This window comes from Gopherus flavomarginatus, chromosome 2 (assembly GCF_025201925.1).
Source record: "Gopherus flavomarginatus isolate rGopFla2 chromosome 2, rGopFla2.mat.asm, whole genome shotgun sequence".
Classification (NCBI taxonomy): Eukaryota; Metazoa; Chordata; order Testudines; family Testudinidae; genus Gopherus; species Gopherus flavomarginatus.
In genome coordinates, this window is record NC_066618.1 from 191,474,276 (window position 1) to 191,500,264 (window position 25,989).

The following is a 25,989-nucleotide window of genomic DNA, read 5'->3' on the forward strand; positions in this document are numbered from 1 at the left end:
TATCTATCTACAGAAAATTTAAAATGTTGTTCTATTTTTATAGATAGTAGAGTAAGCTCTCCTTAACTGGAATACATTTGTCTGGCTGCTTACCTGAATATTTGTCCTTTCACTAAAGAAACTTAATTTTATTCTCATATGAGGTAGATAGCTCATCCTCTTAATCTATGGATTTAAATTAAAGATGTATAATGAATGATGTGACCTTTGTATTCTCTGACAATACATTTCACCTTATAGTTCCATTTATTTTTTGAATGGATTCAGTAAAGTTATATGAACAAGCCAAACATAAATTTTGTGGTGAGTCCTTTCAAGTAACTATTTTCCTTTCAAAACATAAAATATCAGTTTCAAAGATGAATCGCAAATGAAGTCACTTAGCTGCATAGCATAAGTGAAGCTGTTTGTGTTGATGCCCTTTGTGCATGAAGCGCATTGCCAGTTTCAATGTATAGTGTGGAAATTGGTGACAATGACATTGCATCAGATTCAGGATGGAAAACTCTGGCTATCCAGATTAAGTCTGGAGGTGGCTGTGCTCCATGCTTTGCTCATTCAAAAGTTCTGGATCTGCAAAGCCTTTCATGGACTTTTGAGGTGCAGAAACCAGAAAGAGGGTTTTGGGGGTTTTCTTTGAGTTGAAACTGGAATAATTGTTATGAATGGTGATAGAAGTAAGAAAATCGTACTTGATGATGCTAAGAAAAATTTCAGCCAGACACAGCCAGGTAGATTACCATAGCAACATATACTTGAAATGCCTAAGGACCAATGCTCTGAAAGATGGACAATGATGACACTATCACAAACAAGAAATTACACAGACTGAAACAGAATAAAATTCTGTGTATAACTGGCAATTTATTGGCACTCACAACTTGGAGTGCAAAAGCACATAGCAACCCATGTTCAAAATAAGAGTGTAGTTCACAGGAAGGAGAGGAGAGGATGAGTGGGTAATGGGTGTGGGACACAAGAGCAGGAATCAAATGTATGTACCAGATGCAGTTTTGGGTGCCACACTTTAGGAAAGATGTGGTCAAACTGAGAAGAATCCAGAGGAGAGCAAAGATAAAATATTTAGAAAACCTGACCTATGAAGAACAGTTTGTTTACTCTTGAAAAAGACGACTGAGTCTTCATATATGTTATGCTTTAAAGAGAAGTTTAACAATTCTCCATGTCCACGAAAGGTAAGATGAGAAATAATGGGCTTAATCTGCAGCAAGGGAGATTTAAGTTAATATTAGGAAAAAAACTTTAACTATATGGAATGTTAAGCCCTGGAATAGGCTTCCAGGGAGATTGGGGAATCTCTGTTGTTAGGTTTTTAAGAACAGGTCACAAACACCTGTCAGGGATTATCTAGGTATACTTGGTGCTGCCTCAGCACAGGGGGCTGGACTAGAAGACCTCTTGAGGTCCCTTCCAGCTGTGTGTTTCTATGATTATATAAAACAAGCAAAGACTGCAAATGTTTCATGGGGGTGGGAGGGGAGAGTTCTGATGATTGCTCCCACCTGATTACCTCCTTTAATGCCAATCCGCTTACAGGTTTTGATGGACAGGTCTGGGTTATTTTGGATCCCGCCAACCACTCAGCAGGGTGTATCATTTTTCTTTTTTTCCTATGAAATTATTTGGCAGTACATCCACCTCCCTCACTCCTTCCTGGCAGGGTCACCAGGGCAGCTTGGGTGGAAAATTCTAACTACAGAGTAATCCCCACTTACTTGCCAGATATTGGAGACTTCCAAGAAATAACACAAACACATAAAACTATATTCAACACAATCATTACATTAAACAGGAGACAAATACAAGATAACAGGGTGAAACACTATTTTTAGGTCACCGGTGCCCACACTGAAAATACCCGTGACTTGATGTAACAAGTGTAAAATTAGTGTCCTGTTGGTACGCATACTTTGCTGGGGCCCTTGATGACCTATAAAATTCTTCTCTGCAGTAGTTTAGCCATATGGCTGACTGGGTTCAGTACAGCCCAAAGGACTCACAAGTGGGAGGCCATGGTAAATCTCTCCACAGGTGTAATATGCAGCAGGTTATAAAATCCTCAAACCCTTATTCCCTGGCTTGAGGACACAGTTCAGGGAGTAGGGGGTCCCCAAAACAAATTCCCTGACTAAAAGCTGGTGCACTCACAAACTCCATGAATGATCCTCACGTTTGAAGCTGACGTGGGACTCCTCAGTCACTGCAGAAGGGCTGCTGTCTGCTGGCAGGGATCCTCCTCAGGCAGGAATCAGGCTGCGTTGGTCCCAGGATTGCCCCTCACCACAAGGAGTGAAGGCAGGGCCGGCTCTAGACACCAGTCTACCAAGCACGTGCTTGGGGTGGCACTTTTGGACGGGGCAGCATTCGGAGTTTGTTTTTGTTTTTGTTTTGTTCAGCTGGGCGGCACTGGGGGGAGGCGGGGCTTGGGAGGCATGGTGCCGTGCTAGGGGGGTGGGGACTTGGGCGGCGCGGCGCTCAGGGGTGGGGACTGGGGTGACGTGACACACGGGGGCAGAGTGATGTGACGCTTGGGGGGCAGGGACTTGGGCAACGTGATGCTCGGGGGGCTGGGCGGCGCTCTTTGTTTTTGCCTGGGGCGGCAAAAATGTTAGAGCCGGCCCTGAGTGCAGGGCTCAAGGTGTAGGTTATACAACTACACTAACATCCAAACTGTACCCTCCTAGCCCAGCCTCTAGTCACACACTCAGCAGGCAGCTTCCCTGGACTAGCAGAGCTGACCGTGTGCTGACTAGGGGAGCTGGAGGGCAAACCCAGCCTGGCTCGGGAAGTTTCCCAGCAAACACTACAAATTGGGAATCATCAGTGGGGACGGAAAAACCCAGCGGAGGGATCTGCTGTTAGGTCCCTAGAAGCCAGTTCTCAGAGGGAACCCTGCCTGCAGGCCTGGGACTCATCAGCTCCCCACACAGCCAGTCCTGCCCTTGCCCTGGCTGGCTCCAGACTCCCAAAATGGCTTCGCTCTGGGAGGGCCTGTCACTCCCTCTTGGTTGCTGGGCAGACTCTGAGTCTGCCTTGGCTCCCCCTCCCTTCTCCCTAAGCTGTCAGCAGACAAGAGTCCCAAGAATCTGTGTCATCTTCTTGGAGGTTACACTCATATGGTGTGTGATAAACACCACCAAAACACATCAATCACAGTTGCTTGTTCTTCATTCTATGCATTATAGCCAAGAGGTAGAACAGCAGCATAAGTCTTTATCTAGCTCTTTTCATGTCAGAAGGAGGCTTGTTTAGTATCCCTTCTCTGCTGTCAGGTTGTTAGTGTATGGGCAGCAGGGAGACAGGACACTAACTTTTTCAATGTGAAGTTTAATTAAAGATTGTGAATAGTGAAAATGTGACATTTCAGGTCTTACAGTATAGCTCACTACAGGAGATTAAAATGATGGTTCTAATATCTATTAGCTACTCCTATCTCTCCACTAACCTTTTGTGATTACACTTGAGATCAGAATGAAAATCCAACTTTCAAATGAATTATAGTTTTTCCCACAATGGCTGCATGGACACAGAATGTTCTTAAACATGCACTTTTATCATCTTCTAACATTTTTGAATGGGAGGAGAGGTGATCAGCAGGCAATGAGCTCCGTTCAAGATGGGTTAGTACAGACACTGAGTATTCTACCATATTTCCCAGACACCTTCTTGGGTTAATATGTTTTGACACTGTAAGGATGACTCACTGCAGCAGCCATATGTTAGGAAGAAGCAGGCCTTACAGATATTACTGAAGCCTGCCATGCTGAGAAGCATGATTGGAACCAAGGAGGTGCAGGACATTGAAGGGTGAAGTGGGTAACACGGCCTCTAGCTAAGGTTGAAGACTTTCCACAGTAAGACCTTGTTTTCAGTCACTTAAAACTTTGCCAAAATTAAAAACTGTTCAAGCAGAAATTTTCCATGACACGTGCTTGCCTCAGGTGGATTTTTTTGGAAAGTTTCAGCAAAAACAGTTCCGTCATTTCCAAGAACCAGTTTAGCGCATTACATTTTGCTTCTGTTAAATAATTCTTACAGTCATTTCATTGTGGAGCTCTAAGTCTTTCCATACTTGACTTTGGTAAAGGGATAGCACTGGCTCTAGGGATGTACTGTTTGCCATCCTTGAGAAAAATCTGCCTATACTTGGCCAAGTTAAAAGCCTCAATAAAGCTCAGTTCACACATTCTCAGTAGAGGATGGTTAGATTTTGGCAGCTAAATTCTCTGAATTTCACATCTGCACTGAGCAGGCTCCATCCCTCACTGCTCTTATGTGCTGACCAGCCTGCACATGCGCCATATCCACAGAGCAACTGAGCAGGCTGCAGGAGCTGCAATTGCTCTTTCCTGGCAGCCTGCGGTGGCTCCAAGCACTGGAATGGGGACAGATAAATAGTCGGTCCTGTGCTCTGAATGCTTCCTCTGCTGGCATCCAGGCAGTGTGACAGGAAAAGAGGAAACAGCATGACTAATACAGAGGGTTGAGGAGCACAGGACATTGAGGAATGGTTCAGAGGGGTAGGCTGAGAGTGATAGGAGCTGTGAACGGGGGTAGAAATAGGAAAAAAGACAGAATGGACAGGAGCTCTGGCAGGGAACAGGAGAAAAGAGGGACAGGTTATGAGAGCAGGGGCAGAATGGTCTAGAACCACTAGAGCACACTCACTTCCAAAACCTGGCATTAGGCTATGTCTACACTATGGAGCCTATACAGGCATAGCCATGCTAGCATGGCCCCCTAGTGTAGATGTAGCCTACACCTACAGGAACACCACCTCCCCCAAACAATCTTAGCCGCGTTGACTGAAGCCCTCATCCATCAACATAGCTGTCTCAACAATGAGGGCTCTGTAGGTATAGCTATATAGGTCAGAGATGGGGTTTTTCTATGACCCTGAGCCACATAGCTATGCCAATAGAACTTTTAAGTGTAATCATGTTTTAAACACAAGATTCCAGAGTCTCAACACTCCATGCTAACAGGCAAAGAGTTGTGAAATGAGCATTTCTTCCCTCCACTGTGATTAGTCCACATGGGGATAATGGCTACCACTTGAGCTAGGGATCTAATCCAAATTCCATCCATAAGTCCCACAGCAAATGAAGGATCCCAAATAGCTAAACACAGTTCTCACTGCTCTCCACGCTACCACTACTTCCTCGAGCTCTACAGTCCCCATCATGAACTCCATTGATGTTTGACACTGCCCAAGTATGGGCCTTGGATTCAGCCTTCCTGGGTCCATGGAACACTTCCCAGCCCAAGAACTGGATAACATCACGTTCACAAGTACAATGGAATATCTACAACACAGGTAAGGGCCATCTTAAAAGCAGAAATATTCCCTGCCCTTCCTGCTCCCCTCCCAATTGCCTTCTATCAAATTCTTATGCATATTTGACTATTTTCATTTTTTATTCTATCCTTCTTAGAGTTAGAATTACAAGACCGCCTTTACTATAAGTGTACTCATGCTGCAATCTGCATGGAGGAAATCGAATTTTGCAGTTTGATTGGTTGCTTTTATTGTGTTCATTTGGATGAACACACACATGATGGTTGGGCCTGTTTTCCCTACTGCATCACACAGTGACTTCACTGCAGCATCTGTATTTTCTCCCTGCAGGCTCTATTGACCCCTTTATCTGCCTTTCATTCCCACTGTTGTGACTCACTGGCTAAAGACAGGGGGGAAAAATGCCCTCATCCTCATCTGAATGTCAGCAGATTCATTGAGAATTTATGGTGCAGCCCCAACATGACATTTTTAATTGTGCATTTGAAAACAAATGGCTATTCGTGGAAATAGCAGTGATAAGAGATCAAGAGGATAGATCCTACGTTTCATGACTGTATGGCCTAAGAAGCTGCAGAAAGGCAGCAGTGTATGAACAAGGGGGAGGAACTTTATCCTGGGTAATGTAAAGGAGAGAAAGCCTATAGCAAATTTCAAGAATCTAAAAGCTGTAAGTATTTTAAGAGCTCTTCTTTATCAGTGGGCTAATAGCCAAAGCAGCGATTTTAATAAAATGAAGGTACTAGGGTGTAGGGCCACTCAATGTTAGCAAGTCACTCTGACATTATACACAAGGATGCCAGATAAAACTTACCATCTCGCAGTCAGAGTTACATCGACTATGATAGAATATGATGCCCTTGATCTCCAGGGACAGGGCTTGAAGGCGCTCTCTACTCCTCCCACTTCATTAGTAGCTAAGAGCTATGGCACATTTATAGAGTACATCCTCTTCAGAGGTTCTTTAGAAGGCCACATACTGCTTGAGATAATTATGTTTTGGGTTCTGCCAGTTTGCTCTTGTGGTACAGCTTGTCTCTTGGTGACATTGATACAAATGGGAATGTACTGTGTGTGCCTATGGTAATCTCACATTTCAGACATTTGAGACTACTAGTGTTTCTTATGGGTCTCTCAGATGCCTGTGTAACCAGCCATCTGTGTCTTCATTTTCAGGTTTGATTTGGGAGAGAGATTAGTATATTAATATATTAAACACACTGAGGCCCAGTTTAGCTGTCAGGTAATTTATAAGGAGATGTTCTTTTCCAAATGAACTCAACACCAACTTTTGTATTTGTAACATAAATGCAATGAGAGAATCAAATATAAGGAAAAAACTGCTGCAAATATTGCAAATTTTTAAATGGCCCTTAAGGTCTTTTCATAACAAACATTTTATTACACTGGTGGATTTTTTGCAAATAAGGAGGGAATATTTTATTTAAACACTGCCTATGAGTTAGCCAAAATATGAGATATGTTACTCTAAGAATTAGATTCTAGATTAGATGCTTCCAGCCTGATATCACCTGGAGCATCTATTCTGATGGAAAGGGGCCAGGTTGGAATTGGAGTGTTTGCCTATGCCAGATCTCAGAACTCCTTTGGAAGCTACTGCTCCTACTCACAATGTCTTTTTTGGGAGCTCCAAGTTCCCTGCTTGAACTTCTGTGACCCCACAGATTTTGACCTTCTTTTAAGAAGTTTCATGGATAGTGGAGCAGAACTAGTTGCAGCTGCTATGAAACCCAAGGTCAGCACAGTGGAAGCTAAAAGAGGGGTGCTAGCTGACAGCCAGAGGAGGGCAGACGTAGGCTTTTTAAATAAGCCAGACATTTCAGTCTAGTGGCCATGGACAATGGAGTGCACATGTTTGAGAGCTGAGTTCTTTCTACTTAACTAGTTTTGCTGGCACTTGCCCTGGGACCACGTATTCTCACTTAGAACAAATGCAAAAGAAGAATTTCTTCATGAAGGTGAAGTTTTCTCGGCTGGCCCTCAGACAGCTATTGCTCAGCTAGGGCTGGTGAAACTGCTGCTTTCCCTTCTCTCCTTTTGGTGAGGCGTTCCTCCTGAGGCTGGAGGTGAGCAAGTGTTAAACACTTTGTTTGCTGCCAAGGTGAATGTCCCTTGGGTTCTAAATAATGCAGGGCTCGTCAGTATCTCCAAGAAGCACATATTGGCAGAATCAGAACCTATCACATTACAGATTTGATTTTGTTCCACATGCTGGAACACCAGACAGTGGTGTTGGAACCAGGTCCTCTGACTAGGTCATAGTCATTTAACATGGCTTTGTCTGTTTTTTTAAATTACTTGCTCTTATACAGGAAAAAAGTGTTTATTAACCTTATGTTTTTTGAAGTGTAGTGAGCGTTGTTTTAGTATCCTGTCCTGATCTACCCTAGTACATTTTCTACACACAGGTGAAAGTATTAAATTCCAACACTTTTTATTTCAAGAAAGGGGAATTGTTTCTGAAAGAATAATGCTTATTTTCACATGTGAAACTGAAGTGCTCTTATACTGCATATTATGTAGCTTTGGAGACCTGCATAAAATCCCCCTATGCTATGAAGAGTTGAAAGTCATGCCATGTGTCTTAGGAAATGTAATTGTTTTTAGAATTTTGAAAGCCTTTGGCTTGACCTCCGATCTCTATATCTCAAAGTCATGACAATGTGAATCGATTCTGAAGGATTGCAGAGTCAGACTGGAACTCCTCAACTATTAGTGTCAAAGGTCACTGGAAAGATAACTATTTCTCAATTTGCTGATGTGACCTATGAGCTCCTTGCCAATTTTGGTACTCTTCATGTATTTCCACTCTTCAAATCTTTACTTCAAATAGGGTTCAATCTTATGAACCATGACACATGCAAACTATCCCATTGACTTCAATACATCAGGGTTCACCCCTTTGTTTATATTCAGGCAACCTTCAGATGTATTTCATTGAGCTGTTAAAATATGATAGAATTCAAGAAGTCAAACTCTTGAGCAAATTTCATGCTTCCAGGTTGCCTCATGTACCTCTGGTTTCCCTCACAATGTTGGGTCTACAACAGGATAAGGGGGGAAAAAACACACACAACTGAATGAAGGCATAGAATTCTCTTTATAAATAAATAGGTGTTTTCTGTTAACAAAAGCATTCTACCATTTTACAATATAATATTTGATTTATATATTTGCTTTGCAAAGTACATTTTTTTAATGCCTGTTAAATAAAAAAAATATATAGAGGGTTGGAGCCTCTCTCTTTAGAAAAGAGGCAAGCTCACATTAAACCCCTGTGATGATTTTACACCCTTTTGAAGTAATTTAAACAACTGATCCAAGCATACTCCACATCCCTGCCAGCCTACACCAAAGGACAACTGATGAAAATTACGGCCTGGGGCCCATTGAGCACCTTCTTAACTTTTTGCGCTGACTTCCATGGGGCTACCCAGTGTGTCCATGTGAGTAAATTGTTGCAGGATTAAGGCCTAAGGGTAAAACGAGGGAGGGAGTTCTTGGGCCTGTGACAAGGCCACATCATACCACTGATTTGAAAATAGTGGGGAGATTTGCAGTGCTTAATTTGTAACAAAAGAGGTGCTGGGGCTCAAGCAATTTTTTTACATTCATAACTGATGCAGCAAGCCCAGATGTGCCAGAGCTATGAACTGTCAAACCTAGACAGCCCTGCCACAAAATAAGCACTGGAGCTCTGCCATAACAATGACCATACAGGATATCCAAGAGTTGGCTTCAATCAGTTTAAAAGAGCTACACCCTATAGCTGTAAAGGCTTTAATTATCTTCCAGAATTTTCCATCTCTTTCTGAGCTCCTCATCCATTGACAGCTTCTCTGCCAGGTCTAGGCTGTTCTCTTCCTCTGCATTCAGGGCTCAATTTTTCAAGAGTTCTGCTCTCAATCCAGCAAAGCATTGAAGCATGTGCTTAAAACTTTAAATATATGTATAATCCCTTTTCAGTAGGTAAGATATAATGGGAAATACCATTAGAACCAGTACTAAGTATAAGGAATAGCAGTTGAAACCAGAAGCATTTTACTTTCTATTAACAAAGTAACAGAAAGCTTTGATCGCACATTATGTATACCCCAGTACATAATTGATGCATACACTGATATGCCCATAAACAATAACCCATAAACAGGGGAATGGTTTTACTGTATACTGGCATCTCTAGAGTGCTTTGTCTGGCTACAGGCTACATAGAGGTATTTCTACTACCCAAAATGGTATATCTCCGAACAGTATTCCTATTTAATTGCTCCTCTTGTGATTATTTAACAGTTATATTGCAGTAGTGCCCAGAGTCCTCACCCATTGTTTTAGCAGCTGTGCAAACACCGTAAGTGACAGCCCCATGCCCAAACAGCCTATAATCAGACATGCTGGGGAGAGGATGAGTAATAAAAACATGATATTTAGCACAGGCTACCAGTGTGTGGAGTTCTTAGCCAGCCACTAGCAGGATATCACCAATCTTTCTGTGCACTAGACTCCTGTTTGGTCTATGAAATAAGTAACTTTTATAGTAAAATAATTGTAATAAAATTTTTCAAGCTACTTTATTTAGTATCTGACTAATTTTAAAGGCCATCTTAATGGGTGTTTGAGCCAAACATTAAGATACCCATGACAGACACTCTTTTTCAGTATTTTGCCATTTTGGGGGGTATTTCTTTCCTGCTAACAAGACAAGAAATATTTATTTAGCTTTATTTTAGATTGGATTTTTTTTATTGTCTTCACTTTCATATACTGAAATTGGGGAGGCATTTCCATTTCCTTATATGAACATACTTTATTTAGACCCGATTCATCATAACACTTAGGCATGCACTTAACTTTGAGTGCATGCTGCAGTTCCATGGGACTTAAGCACATGCTTAAATCCTTTGCTGCATTGGTGGCTTCATCTCCTCCTTTAACTGCCTAGAACAGGGGTAGGCAACCTATGGCACGCGTGCCAAAGGCGGCACGCGAACTGATTTTCAGTGGCACTCACACTGCTTGGGTCCTGGCCACCGGTCCAGGGGGCTCTGCATTTTAATTCAATTTTAAATGAAGCTTCTTAAACATCTTAAAAACCTTATTTACTTTATACAACAAAAGTTTAGTTATATATTATAGACTTATAGAAAGAGACCTTCTAAAAATGTTAAAATGTATTACTGGCATGCAAAACCTTAAATCAGAGTGAATAAATGAAGACTCGGCACAGCACTTCTGAAAGGTTGCCGACCCCTGGCCTAGAATGTGTACAGATTAGGAAGGCACCGTTGATTTGAAAATTTCCTGGGCTATCCCTGGTGAACAGCTAAAGCTATTATTTGTTGAATGCCAATTGTGCAAAACAAAAGTAAAGTCCTGTCCTGACCTGTGCATTTATAAGCACACTAATGAGATGCCTCCTTTCCTAATAGCTAAGATTTTCAAAAGTGATCAGTGATATCTAAATTTTGGTGTCCAAAGGAAATATCTTCAGTAGTGTGGTCGAGGGCAAACAGAGTTTCATTTGGTGAACATGGAATTTAGTTTAGCCACTTCTGTTATCCCTACACTACTGAATATTTTAAAGGGAAAACTCTTAATAAGGCCACACACTCAAGAATTCAGTGATATAAAATCCATCACTTTCACTTTCACTGTGATGTCATCAGAACTACCTGTTACAGACTATGCTTATCCTTTCTCCGCAAATTAAAGAGCACCTGGTACAACATTCATGTTCTGAATGATACTATATATCATTGCAGAAGATGACATACTGAAAATACCTATATTTTTATTTTATAAAGAGTCTTATTTGCTATCCTGAAGAAATGTATGCTTAGATGTTTTGTAGGTGAGCAACAGAAATTTATAAGAATGAATGAAAATTGCCTGCTGTCAGACAATAAATGAAATAATCTGACATAAGAGTTAACTATATACTATCAACTTGAACTTTTTAAAACTAATTTGACAACAAAATTCATTTTAACCTTTTAAATAGCATGTCATGAAATAAAAAAAAAAACCTGAAAAAATATGACGGTTTATGTTCTCCCACTGATATATATAAACGTCTTTTAAGCAAGGGAGGCACTGACTGTACAGGGAAACAATGCCACTGACTATACAGCGTGCTGCCAAATACACAGAATAAACGAACTAGAAAGAGAAAATATTATCGATATCTCCATGTACCTACTGTTAGATATAAAGTTTTCACACAAATATGTTTTTCAAGTTGTATCTGTCCCTTTAAAGTTTTCATGTTTGCTATCTATTTGTTGATGCTAGGCAAAATCACACATACTGAAGATGGAAAGTACCTATTATGTCATCTAGACCCTAATCCTGTAACAAGAGGTGCACCTCCGCACCATATGGATCCCACTGACTTCTGTGGGGCTCAACATAGATACAACAGGCCCATGACCAGTGCCCTAGTTCCCAATTCAGCAAAGCACTTAGGCATGTGCTTAATACTAACTAGGCACAGGAATGATCAAATTCTGATTGAGCAAAGCATGCTACAACAGCCATTTATTTGCTAGGGTTTTTACAGAAAGTTGAGCATATGTACCCAGACAAGATACAGATGTTTTTTGGTAGCTGACACACTGGCTGAATTTAGTTAATTTGCTCCTGCATAACTACTGGAAGATTAATTGTCAGGATGCCTAGAGCTCTTCTACAGGTCTTTTTTACCATTGTTTAAAAGGTAAATAAAATAATTTAAGCACGTGCTTAACTTTAAACATGTGCTTATGTCCCACTGAAGTCATTGGGACTTCAGCAAAGCACTTAAGGACGTGCCATTGTGCTTTGCTGAATAAGGGTGGTCTTAAGCACATAGTAAGGGCTTTGCTGAATTGGGGACCCGAGTGCAGAATTGTTCCCAACAGGAATATTCCCCAGTCTTTGTCCAGCCCAGTTCAATAAACCACACCCAAATTTAAACGCTATAAAAGTTTATCTTTGAGTTCTTGCAACATGTACAGACTTTGTTCCTCTGGCTTTTAATGCCACCTTTTATATATCTATATTGCTAATACTGTGAGATATATTGGAGGGTCAACATACATTACTTTTTCATTGGGGTAAAATATCAAAATATATGCTAGAGAAAATATAGCAGTTTAGGTGGTTTTCAATTACTGTGAATGCTTTTTTACATTTTTTTTAAGTTTGTTTCAGCGGCTTAGAATGAACTTTAAAAAAATAACTGCATGATAACCACAAAAAGTGAGTGTTTAGTAGTAATTTGCTAGCATTAACAAAAAAAAAACCCTCAAAATCAAAACCAAGAAACCGCCATCACATATCTATAGTTAGCTAAAATATGGTTAAGATCAGCGAATTTTTCATTTCTATGACTTGCAACATAGTGGCACTATCTATTGAAGTTTAGAAAGGAAATAAAGACAGCGGGAATCCATGTAATAAAGACAACCAATATTCTGGATGATACTCTTACGCACTAGTGCAAATGAAACCTCAGCTTATCTGGAACCATCTTACTACGACCAGTGAAGTAACATTTTTAAACTTTAAGAACTATGCTCAGGATTAAAACATACAGCATTTATAGTAGAGTTTTGTGCAAAAAAACCTAATGGGCCAGATCATCAAATGGTGTAAACAGAGATGGCTCCGTTGACATCGGTGGAGCTAAACTGAGTTATGGTAGCAGAGGATATAGGCCAATGTTTTCATTTATAAATTACTTTCTCATTGGCTGATGAATCAGCTGCAATCCAACTTTTCAAAACTAAAACAGTAGTTAAATTTTCTCCCATTAATCTATTAATCTACTACAGAAATTTAAAATTTCTTAATATTTGTTGTAAATAGTTAAAATTTAACATTGTGACTGGATAAACTTTCCAGTTTTGAAAAGTGAACATATTATCTTAGGGGTTTATATTTGAATGAAGTTGTCTTACCTTATAGCAAAGCTGGGTGAATAACTGATTTTTTGTTTTGCTGGCAGTTCAGCGAAAAAGGATTCAGTTCAAGCCAAACCGAAACTGATGAAGACCTCAGGTAAATCAAAAGTTGACAGAAATTTTGTTTTGTTTCCACTAGGGCTGTCAAGCAATTTAAAAAAATAATCATAATTAATCGTGCAATTAAAAAATTAATCGTGATTAATTGCACAATTAATCGCACCGTTAAACAATAACAGAATACAATTTATTTAAATATTTTTGGATGTTTTCTACATTTTAAAATATATTGATTTCAATTACAACATAGAATACAAATTGTATAGTACTCACTTTGTATTTATTTTTATTACAAGTATTTGCACTGTGAAAAAATAAAAGAAATAGTATTTTTCAATTCACCTAATACAAGTACTGTAGTGCAATCTCTTTGTCATGAAAGTTGAACTTACAAATGTAGAACTATGTACAAAAAAACTGCATTCAAAAATAAAACAATGTAAAATTTTAAAGCCTGCAAGTCCACTCAGTCCTACTTCCTGTCCAGCCAATTGCTCAGACAAACAAGTTTGTTTACATTTGAAGGAGTTTACATTTGCAGAAGCTGCTCGCTTCTTGTTTACAGTGTCACCCAAAAGTGAGAACCGGCATTCTCATGGCACTGTCGTAGCTGGTGGCACAAGATATTTACATGTCAGATAAGCTAAAGATTCATATGTCCCTTATTGCTTCAAACACCAGTTTAGGGGAGATGCATCCATGCTGATGATGGGTTCTGCTCAATAACAATCCAAAGTAGTGTGGATAGAAACATGTTCATTTTTATTATCTGAGTCAGATCCCACCAGCAGAAGGCTGATTTTCTTTTTTGGTGGTTTGGGTTCTGTAGTTTCCACATCACAATGTTGCTCTTTTAAGGCTTCTGACAGCATGCTCCACACCTCGTCCCTCTCAGATTTTGGAAGGAACTTCAGATTCTTAAACTTTGGATCAAGTGAAATCTCACATTGGTATCTTCGTTGCATTTTTTGAAATCTGCAGTGAAAGTGTTCTTAAAATGAACAACATGTGCTGGGTCATCATCCGAGACTGCTATAACATGAAATATATGGCAGAATGCGGGTAAAACAGAGCAGGGGACATACAATTCTCCCCCAAGGAGTTCAGTCCCGAATTTAATTAATGCATTATTTTTTTAACAAGTGTCATCAACATGGAAGCATGTCCTCTGGAATGGTAGGGAAAGCATGGAGGGGCATACGAATGTTTAGCATATCTGGCACATAAAAACCTTGCAGTGCTGGCTACAAAAGTTCTATGCAAAAGCCTGTTCTCACTTTCTGGTGACATTGTAAATAAGAAGAGGGCAGCATTATCTCCTGTAAATGTAAACAAACTTGTTTGTCTTAGCAATTGGCTGAACAAGAAGTAGGACTGAGTGCACTTGTAGGCACTGAAGTTTTACTTTGTTTTGTTTTTGAGTAAAGTTATGTACAAAAAAACCCCTACATTTGTTAGTTGCACTTTCATGACAAAGAGATTGTACTACAGTACTTGTATGAGGAGAACTGAAAAATATTCTTTTGTTTATCACTTTTAAAGTGCAAATTTTTGTCATGAAAAATAATATACACTTTGATTTCAATTACAACACAGAATACAATATATATGAAAATGTAGAGAAACATCCAAAAAAATTAATACATTTCAATTGGTATTCTATTGTATAACAGTGTGATTAAAACTGTGATTAATTGCGATTAAGTTTTTTGAGTTAATTGTGTGAATTAACTGCGATTAATTGACAGCCCCAGTTTCCACTAGTCACTTTTGGAAGCAAAGGAAATGAAGGGCTATGTACACAGAAGAGCTAGAGGAGGAAGCGGTGGTGTTTGTTCTCTTATAACCTTCAGCCCAGTGGCTCAGGCACCCTCCTGCGATGTGGGAGACTGATTTCAAATCCCTGCTCCACAACAGGCAAAGGCAGGAATTGAAGACAGGCCTCCCATGTCACAGGTAAGTGCTCTAGTCAACATCACCTCCTCCAGCCATTTTGTGAATGGTCCTAAGTCAGCCCCCCCCAAAAAATTGGCTGAAACAATTCTGCAAATTCAGGCCAGATTCTGGACTAGTTTGTGGTCAAGCAAAACTGCATTTTTTGGCAAATAAATTGTGTCCGAAATATGTTGCCCAATTCTACTCTATAGCCCAAATCCTGCAAACAGTTCTATGTGCATGCAGACTTCCTACATCTGTGCAGAGTTCTACTGAAGTTAGTGGGTCTTTCTGCAGCAGCAGGGATCTGAGTATATGGATCAGGTTGCAACACTGAAGTCTCGCTATCTCCCCCGCTCTATTCATGGTACTATATATGTGCTTTTAATTAACAGAACCACCACTAATGCTGCTGCTTTACTGGAAACATCTAATCAGAATAGATTCTCGACTCCAGTTTTATGTGGGTGAACTCCACCAAGAGGAGAATCTGGCCCCTTACCTCTAAATTATAAGCCTGGAAATTAAGTGTACCTCATATTTCTAGCTGTTTATTATTCTAAGAAAAACATTATACATTTTTCCATTAGAAGTCACAAAAATATTGTTTTCTAAACAAAATTGCTAAAAAACTCTGATATCTAACAAATGGTTTTTTTTGGAGCACATTGGAAGACTAACACATGGGGTTGATTCTAGAACTATCATCTGATACCAAAGAAGGAATAGCTCACTTATTTATAGTATTTCTAAACAAAAACCCTTACATTTCCCCCCTAAAATCTCATCAGTAAGTCACATATTGTGAAAATAATTCAATCTTCCTTTTAATAGGATGTTCATTATCTCTGTCAATCCATATGGCATTATCATTTCAAGACTCAATAGGTGGTGCTCAACTATATCTTCACATTATAAATTATCAATCATAGATAACAACATGCTTTAAATGTCAAATATTACAATCCTTCATTTTCTGCTAAGCTACTTTTTAAAAAGTCTATGCTACAGCAGCATACTCATTGGTTTGGTCATTTTTTTCACTTTCTTGTGGGCTGGTGATAGTTACTCTTGGATTTGATGCTTTTTCCAGATGAGAGTCAATCTAGAGAAAAAAGGAACCGAGAATTGATATTTTAAGCTTGGCAGGTAACAGACTTAATTATATATTTGTTGACATGCAATGAAGTAGGCCACACTAGAATTTCTACTAAGAATTCTTCAAGTGAAAAAATACATACGAGCTAGTCACTAATACACCATGGGTAGCTTATACATGGGGTCCTCCCATCAGGTACTGATAAGTAGGAAAAAAGGTGAAAGTAGCAGAACCTTTGCTCAAATTGGAATATTTTTTCCTGTTTATATTCCCATCTGAGAAAACATCCCTTCTAAATTAAGCCTCCCAAAGATGCAGTCTCACTTTGTGACATAAACCCTCTCATAGCCTCCACACTGTTCCCAAAAGCATTCCATCAACATATCAACACAGAAAATAACAAATCCTACTTCTGATGAGAATGTTGTTGCATATCTGTCTAGTAATCTTTATTTGAAAATGTCCTTGTGTGTCATACCAATGGCTCAGAATAAATCCCAAATTTAGAAGTATGGCAGAGACTATCCTGAGCATCATGGGAGGTACAGGAACTTTCACTTCTTAATGGTATGCAATCAGAAAGCTGGTCCCAGTTATCCTATCCCTGACAATGGGGAATCCAGTCAGGGAGTGCCATGTTAAGTTTATGACCTACGCACCGTATAATCTCAGGAAATCTATCCACTGCTCAGGTTACCGAACACTTGGGATAGTTCACACGTGACAGACATTTCTGATTCCATTTCCTGCTATCGAAGACCCTCTCGTACCAGCAAATGGAGGATACAGCATCAGGCACCTCTCCCTAAATTTGTGGCATACCCTCCTTGTCCTAAGGGACAAGACTTGTGTTTTAAAATCCCATGAAGAGAAATCCCCTGCCTTTAAGATTCTTGTTTATTTTAACAGTCCTTTTCTATCTGAAAATATAAATATTAAATCAATCAGTAAGACTTCCATAAAATGAGAGCAGCAACACTTATTAAATGCAACCTCTGTGCAGGGCAACTCAGCCAAACAAACAAGGCACTGGTTTCATAAACCAGTAGACATGCTTGTGCGCATCCCACTGTCCCCAATATGTCTGCCAGAGGAAGTGAAGAATGAAATATACAATCACACTGCTCTTCTTGAGAGTGCAGGAGTCTTGTATTTCTAGTACCCTGCCTATCCACAAAGGCAGGACAAAGACCTGCCAGAGTGACGGAGCAACAAATACATTCTTTGCCAGTTGGAGAAAGAATTCTGCAGTTGTAGCCAGATGAGAGGGGTTATAAATGAGGGGCAGGGCTGGCTCCAGGCCCCAGCACGCCAAGCGCGTGCTTGGAGCGGCATGCTGCGGGGGGCGCTCTGCCACTTGCCAGGAGGGTGGCAGGCGGCTCCGGTGGACCTCCCGCAGGCGTGCCTGCGGAGGGTCTGCTGATCTGTGGTTACGGTGGAGTAGCCACAGGCAAGCCTGCGGGAGGTCCACTGGAGCCGTGGGACCAGCGGACCTTCCACAGCCACATCTGCGGGAGATCCACCGGAGCCGCGGGACCAGCGAGTGACAGAGCTCCCCCCGTGACGTGCCGCCGTGCTTGGGGCGGTGAAATGGCTAGAGCCGGCCCTGATGAGGGGAAATAGCTTTCCTGCAAGTTGAAACTCCATGAGACTCCAAGGACCTTATCGTGGCTGAGCTGGACTACATTTGCAGTACAGAGAGCTAGTGCTGGAATGAATGAGGCAATATCTTTTTTTTTTAAACAAAATATTGAAAGAATAAGCTGTTACCTGGCTTTGATTGTCAAAGTCCTCTGGTGCTTTTGTTTCTTCTTCAGGATGAAGATCATTGTAGTCATTAAACTGCTCCATTTCCTCACCATTTTCTTCATTAGTTTCACCATTTAAGCGGAAAGGCCCCTCTTCCTCCAGCTGTCCAAGATTCTCTTCTTCTTGCTCTTCTTCATAATGCTCATTTATTTTCTCTTCATTTTCTTCTATCTCATTATGGAGAACATTTCCATTAGCAGCCTCCCCCATTTCCTCTCCCTGATCTTCCTCTTCTTCATTTTCTTCCTCATCTACTGTTTCTGCTGGCCTCTGATGAAAGCAAGGGCAGAGTTATGTCATTTTCAAACATCTTTAATCAAAACATCCCAAGCAATGTAGTAATATGGTGGATCCATAAATCATAATTGCATCATTGTAAAGGGATAGCTGCAATATTTTACAACAAGGAAATTATTTATATAAATGGTCTATATATATTAGATGAATATAATGGATATAAATGGTCTAAATAGATTATCAGCCCAAGAATCATGTGTCCCAGACACTTCTCTCTAACTAAGGGCTAGACCAGTGGTTCTCAAAGTTTTGTACAGGTGATCCTTTTCACATAGCAAGCCTCTGTGTGTGACCCCCCCTCCTTATAAATTAAAAAACACTTTTTTACATATTTAACACCATTATAAATGCTGGAGGCAAAGCGGGGTTTGGGGTGGAGACTGACAGTTCGTGACCCCTCCCATGTAATAACCTCATGACCCCGAGAGGTCCTGACCCCCAGTTTGAGAACGCCTGGGCTAGACAATGCCACGGAGATCAGCAGGGGGAAGAAGGGGGAAAGTCCAGTTTGTCACACCATGAGGAAGATGGCAGAAGGTATTGTGGGGGTGGGAATCTATGAGGGATCAACCACTCCACAATCCCATATTCCCCATTCTAGAGGGCTAAGGATTGGGATTTGCATGGTGAGAAGGAACAGTGAGTGAGACAGGCAGGGGCAAGGAAGCATACACATCACCCTCTCCTCAGCCTGTAGAGATTACTGAGGAAACAAAAACAGCCCTTGGCTGTGCTACCTCTTCTGTGGCTCCAACTTCCATTAAGGAGATAAGGAGGTGGACAGGAGTCCCAGAGCCATTGTGGAGGGACAGGGCCTCTGAACAGATGAGATCTACCTACTGCAGATGCCCCAGAGAACCTGAAAACAGAGGTACCATATAGCCTGTCCCAGACTGCTGGCAGATCTGGTTATGGTAACCATTATACTGCACAACTTTAAGTGGGGAAAACTTTACGTTTAATAGAGAGCATTCATTTACCTACATTTTCAAGATTTCATAAGAAATCTACTTCCAATTCACATGCTCCAAATTTGAAAACCAATGGGCCCAATTTTCAGAAGTACCCAGCACCCAATCACTCACACTTAGAATGGTGGGAGCTACTGCGTGCTATGAACTTCTAAAAAGTCAATTTAGGGGACTACACAGGAGCTGAGTTCTTCTGAAAACCCTGGCTCCAATTGTTAGAATTGAGAACTTTGGAAAAATCTGGTCCCACTGTTTTAAGTGTTATTTTGGCATCAACAAAATATAATTTTGTGCATATCAAACAAATTCTTCATTTAAACACTCTCAGTTTAGTAAGGGTGGGTTGTGATACTCTGCACCATGTATTCACCATAGTAATATGATTATGGTATGATTATGATATAATTATGTTGCATCTTTTACAATATATGTAAAAGCAGCGAAGAGTCTTGTGGCACCTTATAGACTAACAGATGTATTGGAGCATGAGCTTTCCTGGGTGAATACCCACTTTGTCGGATGCATGCATGCTGAATATGATTATCCTATTTGTAAGAATGTATCATGTTTGTATCTGGAGTTATGAATATTGACTATGTATTTGTATTTCAAATGTGTTTGCTCCTGGGTAACACCCAAAAGTTCATTTGAATTCAGGCTAGCCAGCACATCATGAATGGGCTATTCAAGTTGAATGGTCCATCAACAAAGACAATGGGCCATGGAAAAGGCTTGTCCTGACCTGGGGACACTTCAGTCAGCCTTTGGATAATGGCTGCCATGACACATCAGTGCATGCAAGGGCTTTTCACTAAATCACATTATACTGAACTCCTTTTTGGTACCTGTATTTTTTCCACAAACTGGGCTGGGAACTTGGCTTGGAACAAAGGGGTTCCCACTCTATGGAAGAAGCTATAAAAGGGGAACAGGACATCACCAATGGGTCTCACTCCCCTCACAACAGAAAACCTGAAAACACCTTAGAAAAAGACGGAATTGGGGAAATGCTGGTCCCAGGCTGGAAAAAGGATTCCTGCCTGTGTATGCAAAACCTAACCTGCTTGTACTAACAGGGTGAGACACTGCTTGATTCAAATCCTATCTAGTGTACCATAGAATATCAGGGTTGGAAAGGGACCTCAGGAGGTCATCTAGTCCAACCCCCTGCTCAAAGCAGGACCAATTCCCAACTAAATCATCTCAGCCAGGGCTTTGTCAAGCCTAACCTTAAAAACCTCTAAGGAAGGAGATTCCACCAGCTCCCTAGCTAGCCCATTCCAGTGTTTCACTACTCTCTGAGTGAAATTTTTTTTCCTAATATCCAATCTAAACTCCCCCACTGCAACTTGAGACCATTACTCCTTGTTCTGTCATCAGGTACCACTGAGAACAGTCTAGATCCATCCTCTTTGGAACCCCCTTTCAGGTAGTTGAAAGCAGCTATCAAACTCCCCTTATAAGGCTTAGATTGTGATTTTCTTTATTTCTTAGGTAATCTTCTTTAATCTGTACGCTATTACATATAATCACTTAAAATCTAACTTTCTGTAAATCTGTTTTATGTTTTTATCTAAAAGAGTGTGCTTTGGTTGAAGTGCAAAGGGAAATCTGCTCAGGAACAGACAACAGGTGCATTGTCCTCTCCACACTGAGGGAGTGGCAGACTGGGTAATAAATTCATATTGGTCAGGCTCAGAAAGTTATAGCTCTGGGATTCTAGACTGGAGAGCTGGCGGGTATTTTGGCTGCAGCCTTTCTATTGTTGGTTCATGAAGTAGCTGGTAGAGCATTCATGTCATGAACAGAGCTGGGCGTGGCCCCTGCCTATGGATGTTTGTGTGAGGGCAAGCTTGGAGGGCTTTGCAGCTTATCACAATGCTACAGTGTGAAAGGGAACTCAGACTGGTAAAACAGAGGGCTCAGTGGTACCCCAGTTCCAGGTGGCACCACAGGGAAAACCCATGACAGGGGTTTCTTAACAGGAGATGTCATATGACCTGCAAGGTGATTATGAAAGGTCAGGGAACAGGCAATCTAATTCACTGCAAGGACACTAGTTTCATGGGTCTTATTTATAATTCTTTCCATTGTATCACCTATAAAAAAGTCACCTTTCACTCTTTCCCACCAATACAAAAGCCACTTTAAAGCAAAGCTCTCTCTTCCCTGATGCTTTCTGTGTTTGTGTGTAAACACGCATGGGCCTCGTTTATATTTAGTATTAGCAATAGTGGGAAATTTCCCCCAAATGTTCCTTGTGTAGAAAGGTCACAAGACAGAAGAACAGCACCTTGCCCTGAGCCCAAAGGAAGGACAAGCAAGTCCTCATTACTGATAAAGTAACACCATTTAATCAAGGAGTTTTAAAGATTGTATTTGCATCAATCTAGATTATGTCAATCCTTTCCTAAATTCAACTATCAGAAAAATCACCTTGCCATTCAATGAACAACAGTGTCCCCACTGCAGAGCTGGCTTGGATATTTTTGTTTAGATTTTCATCTTTTATTTCCACTCAGATCTAGAGACGAGTGAAAGGGGTGACTCTCTCCCACTACTTCCATTGAGCTTCATCAGAATCTAAAGCCAACTAGCACATTTCAAAAGATTCTCACTCAGCCAAGAATATTTGGAATGTTATGGCCATTAGTGGATTGTTGAGATACAATGGTAATTGCTGTAGAATCTATTTTTTAAAAGCCATAGAAAAATCTATTAAACTTGTTGCTGACAACACTAACATGCCAAAAAAATGCTAAGCATGTATTAATAAAAGGCATTATAAGAATGTTATTAAATGATCAGTGGTCTCCTGATCCAAATGTCTTCCTTTGCCATAACATTTATATAGCTCCATAATACAATTATGTTCCATTGTCACCATATCATATAGGACGTCATCTTATTGCAATGAGCCACAGAATCTCTGGTAGCTGGTAATATTATATTGTAGCCTGACTAGCTAGACAAAGACTCAAAAAGGTGGCTTTTAAAGCACAATGATCTCAACATGTTCATTACTTATATGTTCATGACTCTATTTTACCTGATAGCATAAAATTGGCCCCATTACTGCTAAAATAAAAGCTAAGCAACACAAGCCTTTTTATATGCCTTTAAAAAGAGCCCAGTGTGTAACAATTAACAGCTGACTTGAGCCAGCCATTGTAACTGCCAGCACTCTAAGATAACACAGAATCCTTGATCTTAGAAGTCACCTGCTATTCAGTCTCCTGTGTGTTACTTATTAATGTATTCCAGTAGCTTTTCACGATGGAAATTTTTATCACCCTTTCCATGCTCATATTGTTTAAGAAACCACCAGATTTAAAAATCAGCACAATATTAAATTTCAAAATTCTTTAATAAGACTGCTGCCCAAAGAAGAAAGCTCTCACAAGGCTTCAAAACCCCGACCCTTCATGTCCTGTAGGCCTATATGCTTGTTTCTCTTCAAAAGCCAGGTGTGGGGAGAAGCAGGAAGAGGGGCTTTGGAACACACTGAAAAAGTTAACAAATATGGGTTCTGATAGACTAAGTGAGTGGAGGAGAAAATGAATTCCAGGAGTAAGGTACTCCTCATTGAAAACACACATTTTAACCAGTGGATCTCTAAATGGATTTAGATCTTAGTCTACTTTAGATGCTGTCTTGTCATAGGATATTGAGTGCATCTAACTGCTACAACTGCAGCAGTATCCTAGAGAGAGGATCCTAACAGACAAGGATGTAAATCATAAGTCTAAAACAGTGGTCCCCAAACTTTTTACCTCACACTCTCCCTTACCCCGTCTGCCCCCCACCCTCAGAGCCAAGGCTGGGAGTAGGGGATGTGGACTGGGGTAAGGGGGCTGAGGCCAGGGCCACAGCTGGGGGCAGGAGGAGAGCTCCTCTGAACCATTCCCCCCCGAATGTTCTTTGGCACTCGCCCCAAGGGGGCGTGCCCCACCGTTTGGGGAGATCTGCTCTAAAATATAAAAAGCTATATATAAAATGGTTCTTACAATGCACAATAAGTCTGTGATAGTAGAACCTCAGAGTTACAAACACCTCAGGAATGGAGACTGTTCGTAACTCTAACTTTCCCTTTTAAAAAAAAATAGTTTACGTTTAACACAGTGCTGGGGTGTGTGTGTGGTGCTGCCTGATTGCATACTTCTGGTTCCAAATGAGGTCAGTTTGTAATTCTGGTGTTCGTAACTCTGAGGTTTACTGTTGATGGCTGTAGGCAGGAAACTGAAGACCAAGTTACCCACCCAGTTACACATTATTTCTGATATACTATGTGTGATATTCTCTACCAAGAAATTATTTCAATCAATTAACCAATGGCAATGGAGGAAGTTGCAGCGTTTGGCTCTGGATGGCCTCACTTCTGATCTTGTCCTGCCGCTTAGTATGGAGCAGCTGATGCAGACAATGAGAACTGAAAACATAAATCCAATGTTATTCAGTCTTCCTCAGCACCCACATTTCACTTTTTCATTTAAAAGAGTTGGTCTAACAGCAGTTCTATGTATCTGAAGCTTCACAGCAAGCCTGATGCCATTAAATATGCCTATGAAGCAAACTTGATGCCCAAAACATGGCAGCAGCTGCTGCTACACAAGTGCCCACATCTTTCAAGCATTCTCCAGCACTGTCTATGACACTGCCCAAATATTTGACACATGTCACCTGCTCAATGTCCCATCCAGATAGGTTAATAGTGAGCTAGTTGTAATCTGGAGCTGGAGGCTGCTTGATGGCAATGGCCAGGGAGTTAGTTTTATCTGGATTAATGACCGACCAATGCACACTGCTTTCTCCCCCAGACAGATCAGCCATTAGATGCAGTGGTTCTCCAAACTGAGCCAACATCAGCAAATTAGTAAACTTTAACACATGTGGGAATGCAGGCAGGATCAGGCCCTGATCCAAAGCCCATTAAAGTCAATGGGAGTCTTTCAACAGAGTTTAATGGGCTCTGGAGCAGGTCCTTAGTTTGATGGTGTTATCTTCCCCGTGGACAGGCGTCCACATCACAAAATAACACTAGCACAACCGGCACCCTTGTTGGCAGTTTCAGCAAAGGTCAAGGATTGAACACGCAGGGAGACAACTACCCTCTAGCTCGTTGAGGTAGTCTCTTCGGGTAAGAATTAGAGCATATTAATAGAGCAGCTTGGGGAAACTTTCACTGCTACTCCCCATAAGGTGCCTGTCTGAGGTACCTTGATAAGCGGAGGAATTGAGCCTCCAGAGCTGTCAATACAGTATCTTTAACAAGCACCAAACCCATACCAAAAAAAAGTTAGAAGGGGGTGGGGAAAGAGGACTGAATAACATACTTAAGGTGTTGAAAGAACTGATGGGAAAGGGATAGGGCTCTACCTTTTATAGTGGGTATAGCTGACCTTTCTTTTGCCTCCTAGAGTCATAGCAACTGACAGTAAGTTTTCCTTTTGTATGATGGCAAGAAAGACGGAAGATGTATCACAAATAGTGCAGACATTTTAAAATTAAGCGGGCTTATCTGTTTTTAAAGAGTAACATTTTCACAATTCACTAGTTTTATTGTACATAGCTTGGAGAATTACAAGGCCTGATTTTCAGACCAGGCTTCCATTTTTGTGGGCACAATTCTACGCTCTTAGTGATAGTCAATATAAAATTGTGTCTACAAATAAAGGCTTGAGGCCAGATTCTCATCTGGTATGAAACTATGCAGATCCACTGACGTTAACGGTGCTATGTCAGTTTACACTGGCTGAAGATCTGGCCCCTGGTTTACAGATCAGGCCCATGGTGATCTAACAGCAGCTTAATGTTGAGCAGGAGTAAATTTCAGTTCACATACAAGAAGTATGATTGCTTGGTAGTATTTGGAATGTTGGCAAAGGAGCTTAAAAAGGAGGAGTATTCTAATTGCACTCATTATGCTACTATTCATTAAGAGCTATGGTTACTAAGTGCCATCAAAATTCCAAAAAGCAATACATCACAAAGACTTTTACAGCAAGGCATTTTACTTCCAATCAGTTGGTTAGTGCATGGCTGCTATTAATATATTACAGAGACCAACATCTTAGAAATTCTTTTCAAGGTAGTTATATTATATGAGAAAAATACATTTTTAAATACTAAGTAGAATCCATTTTAATGTCAACTGTAATTTTGCTTTACTGAAACTATTTCCAAATGTTTACTCAGACAATGGTCACAGACAATGAAGTAGGCAACAAAATCTTAATGGTCATAAATAACATGGCATGCAGATATCATGAATAGAACATCAGGCTCATTTAGCTTTGAGACAACAACCATCTTTAAAATATAACTACTATTACCCAATGAATAGTGCTTTACAGATATGTTGCATATATTCCAAAAGCAAAAACACTTTGTTCCAAATCCAGTTAGGGTTGCTAAGTGACAACATCACTTACAAAACCCAAGCACTTAAAAGCAAGGAAATGAACATTAAGGACTCAGTCTTACACTTCCCACATAATAAGTATGCTGTTATTACTCAGTATAAAAATATGTTTACCA

General features: G+C 40.6%; 1 protein-coding gene across 1 annotated transcript in view; it reads right to left on the reverse strand.

The window, feature by feature from the left end:
• Nucleotides 1-14,783: 14,783 nt before the first annotated feature.
• The window catches only part of DCDC2 (doublecortin domain containing 2), a 146,282-nt gene continuing 135,076 nt past the window's right edge, over nt 14,784-25,989 (reverse strand). Inside the window, exons 9-10 of the mRNA XM_050941835.1 lie at nt 18,146-18,454; nt 14,784-16,381 (exon numbers count right to left, since the gene is read on the reverse strand). Of these exons, the coding sequence (XP_050797792.1) occupies nt 16,277-16,381; nt 18,146-18,454 (414 nt within the window). The 3' untranslated portion in view covers nt 14,784-16,276. The remainder of the gene's footprint in view (nt 16,382-18,145; nt 18,455-25,989) is intronic.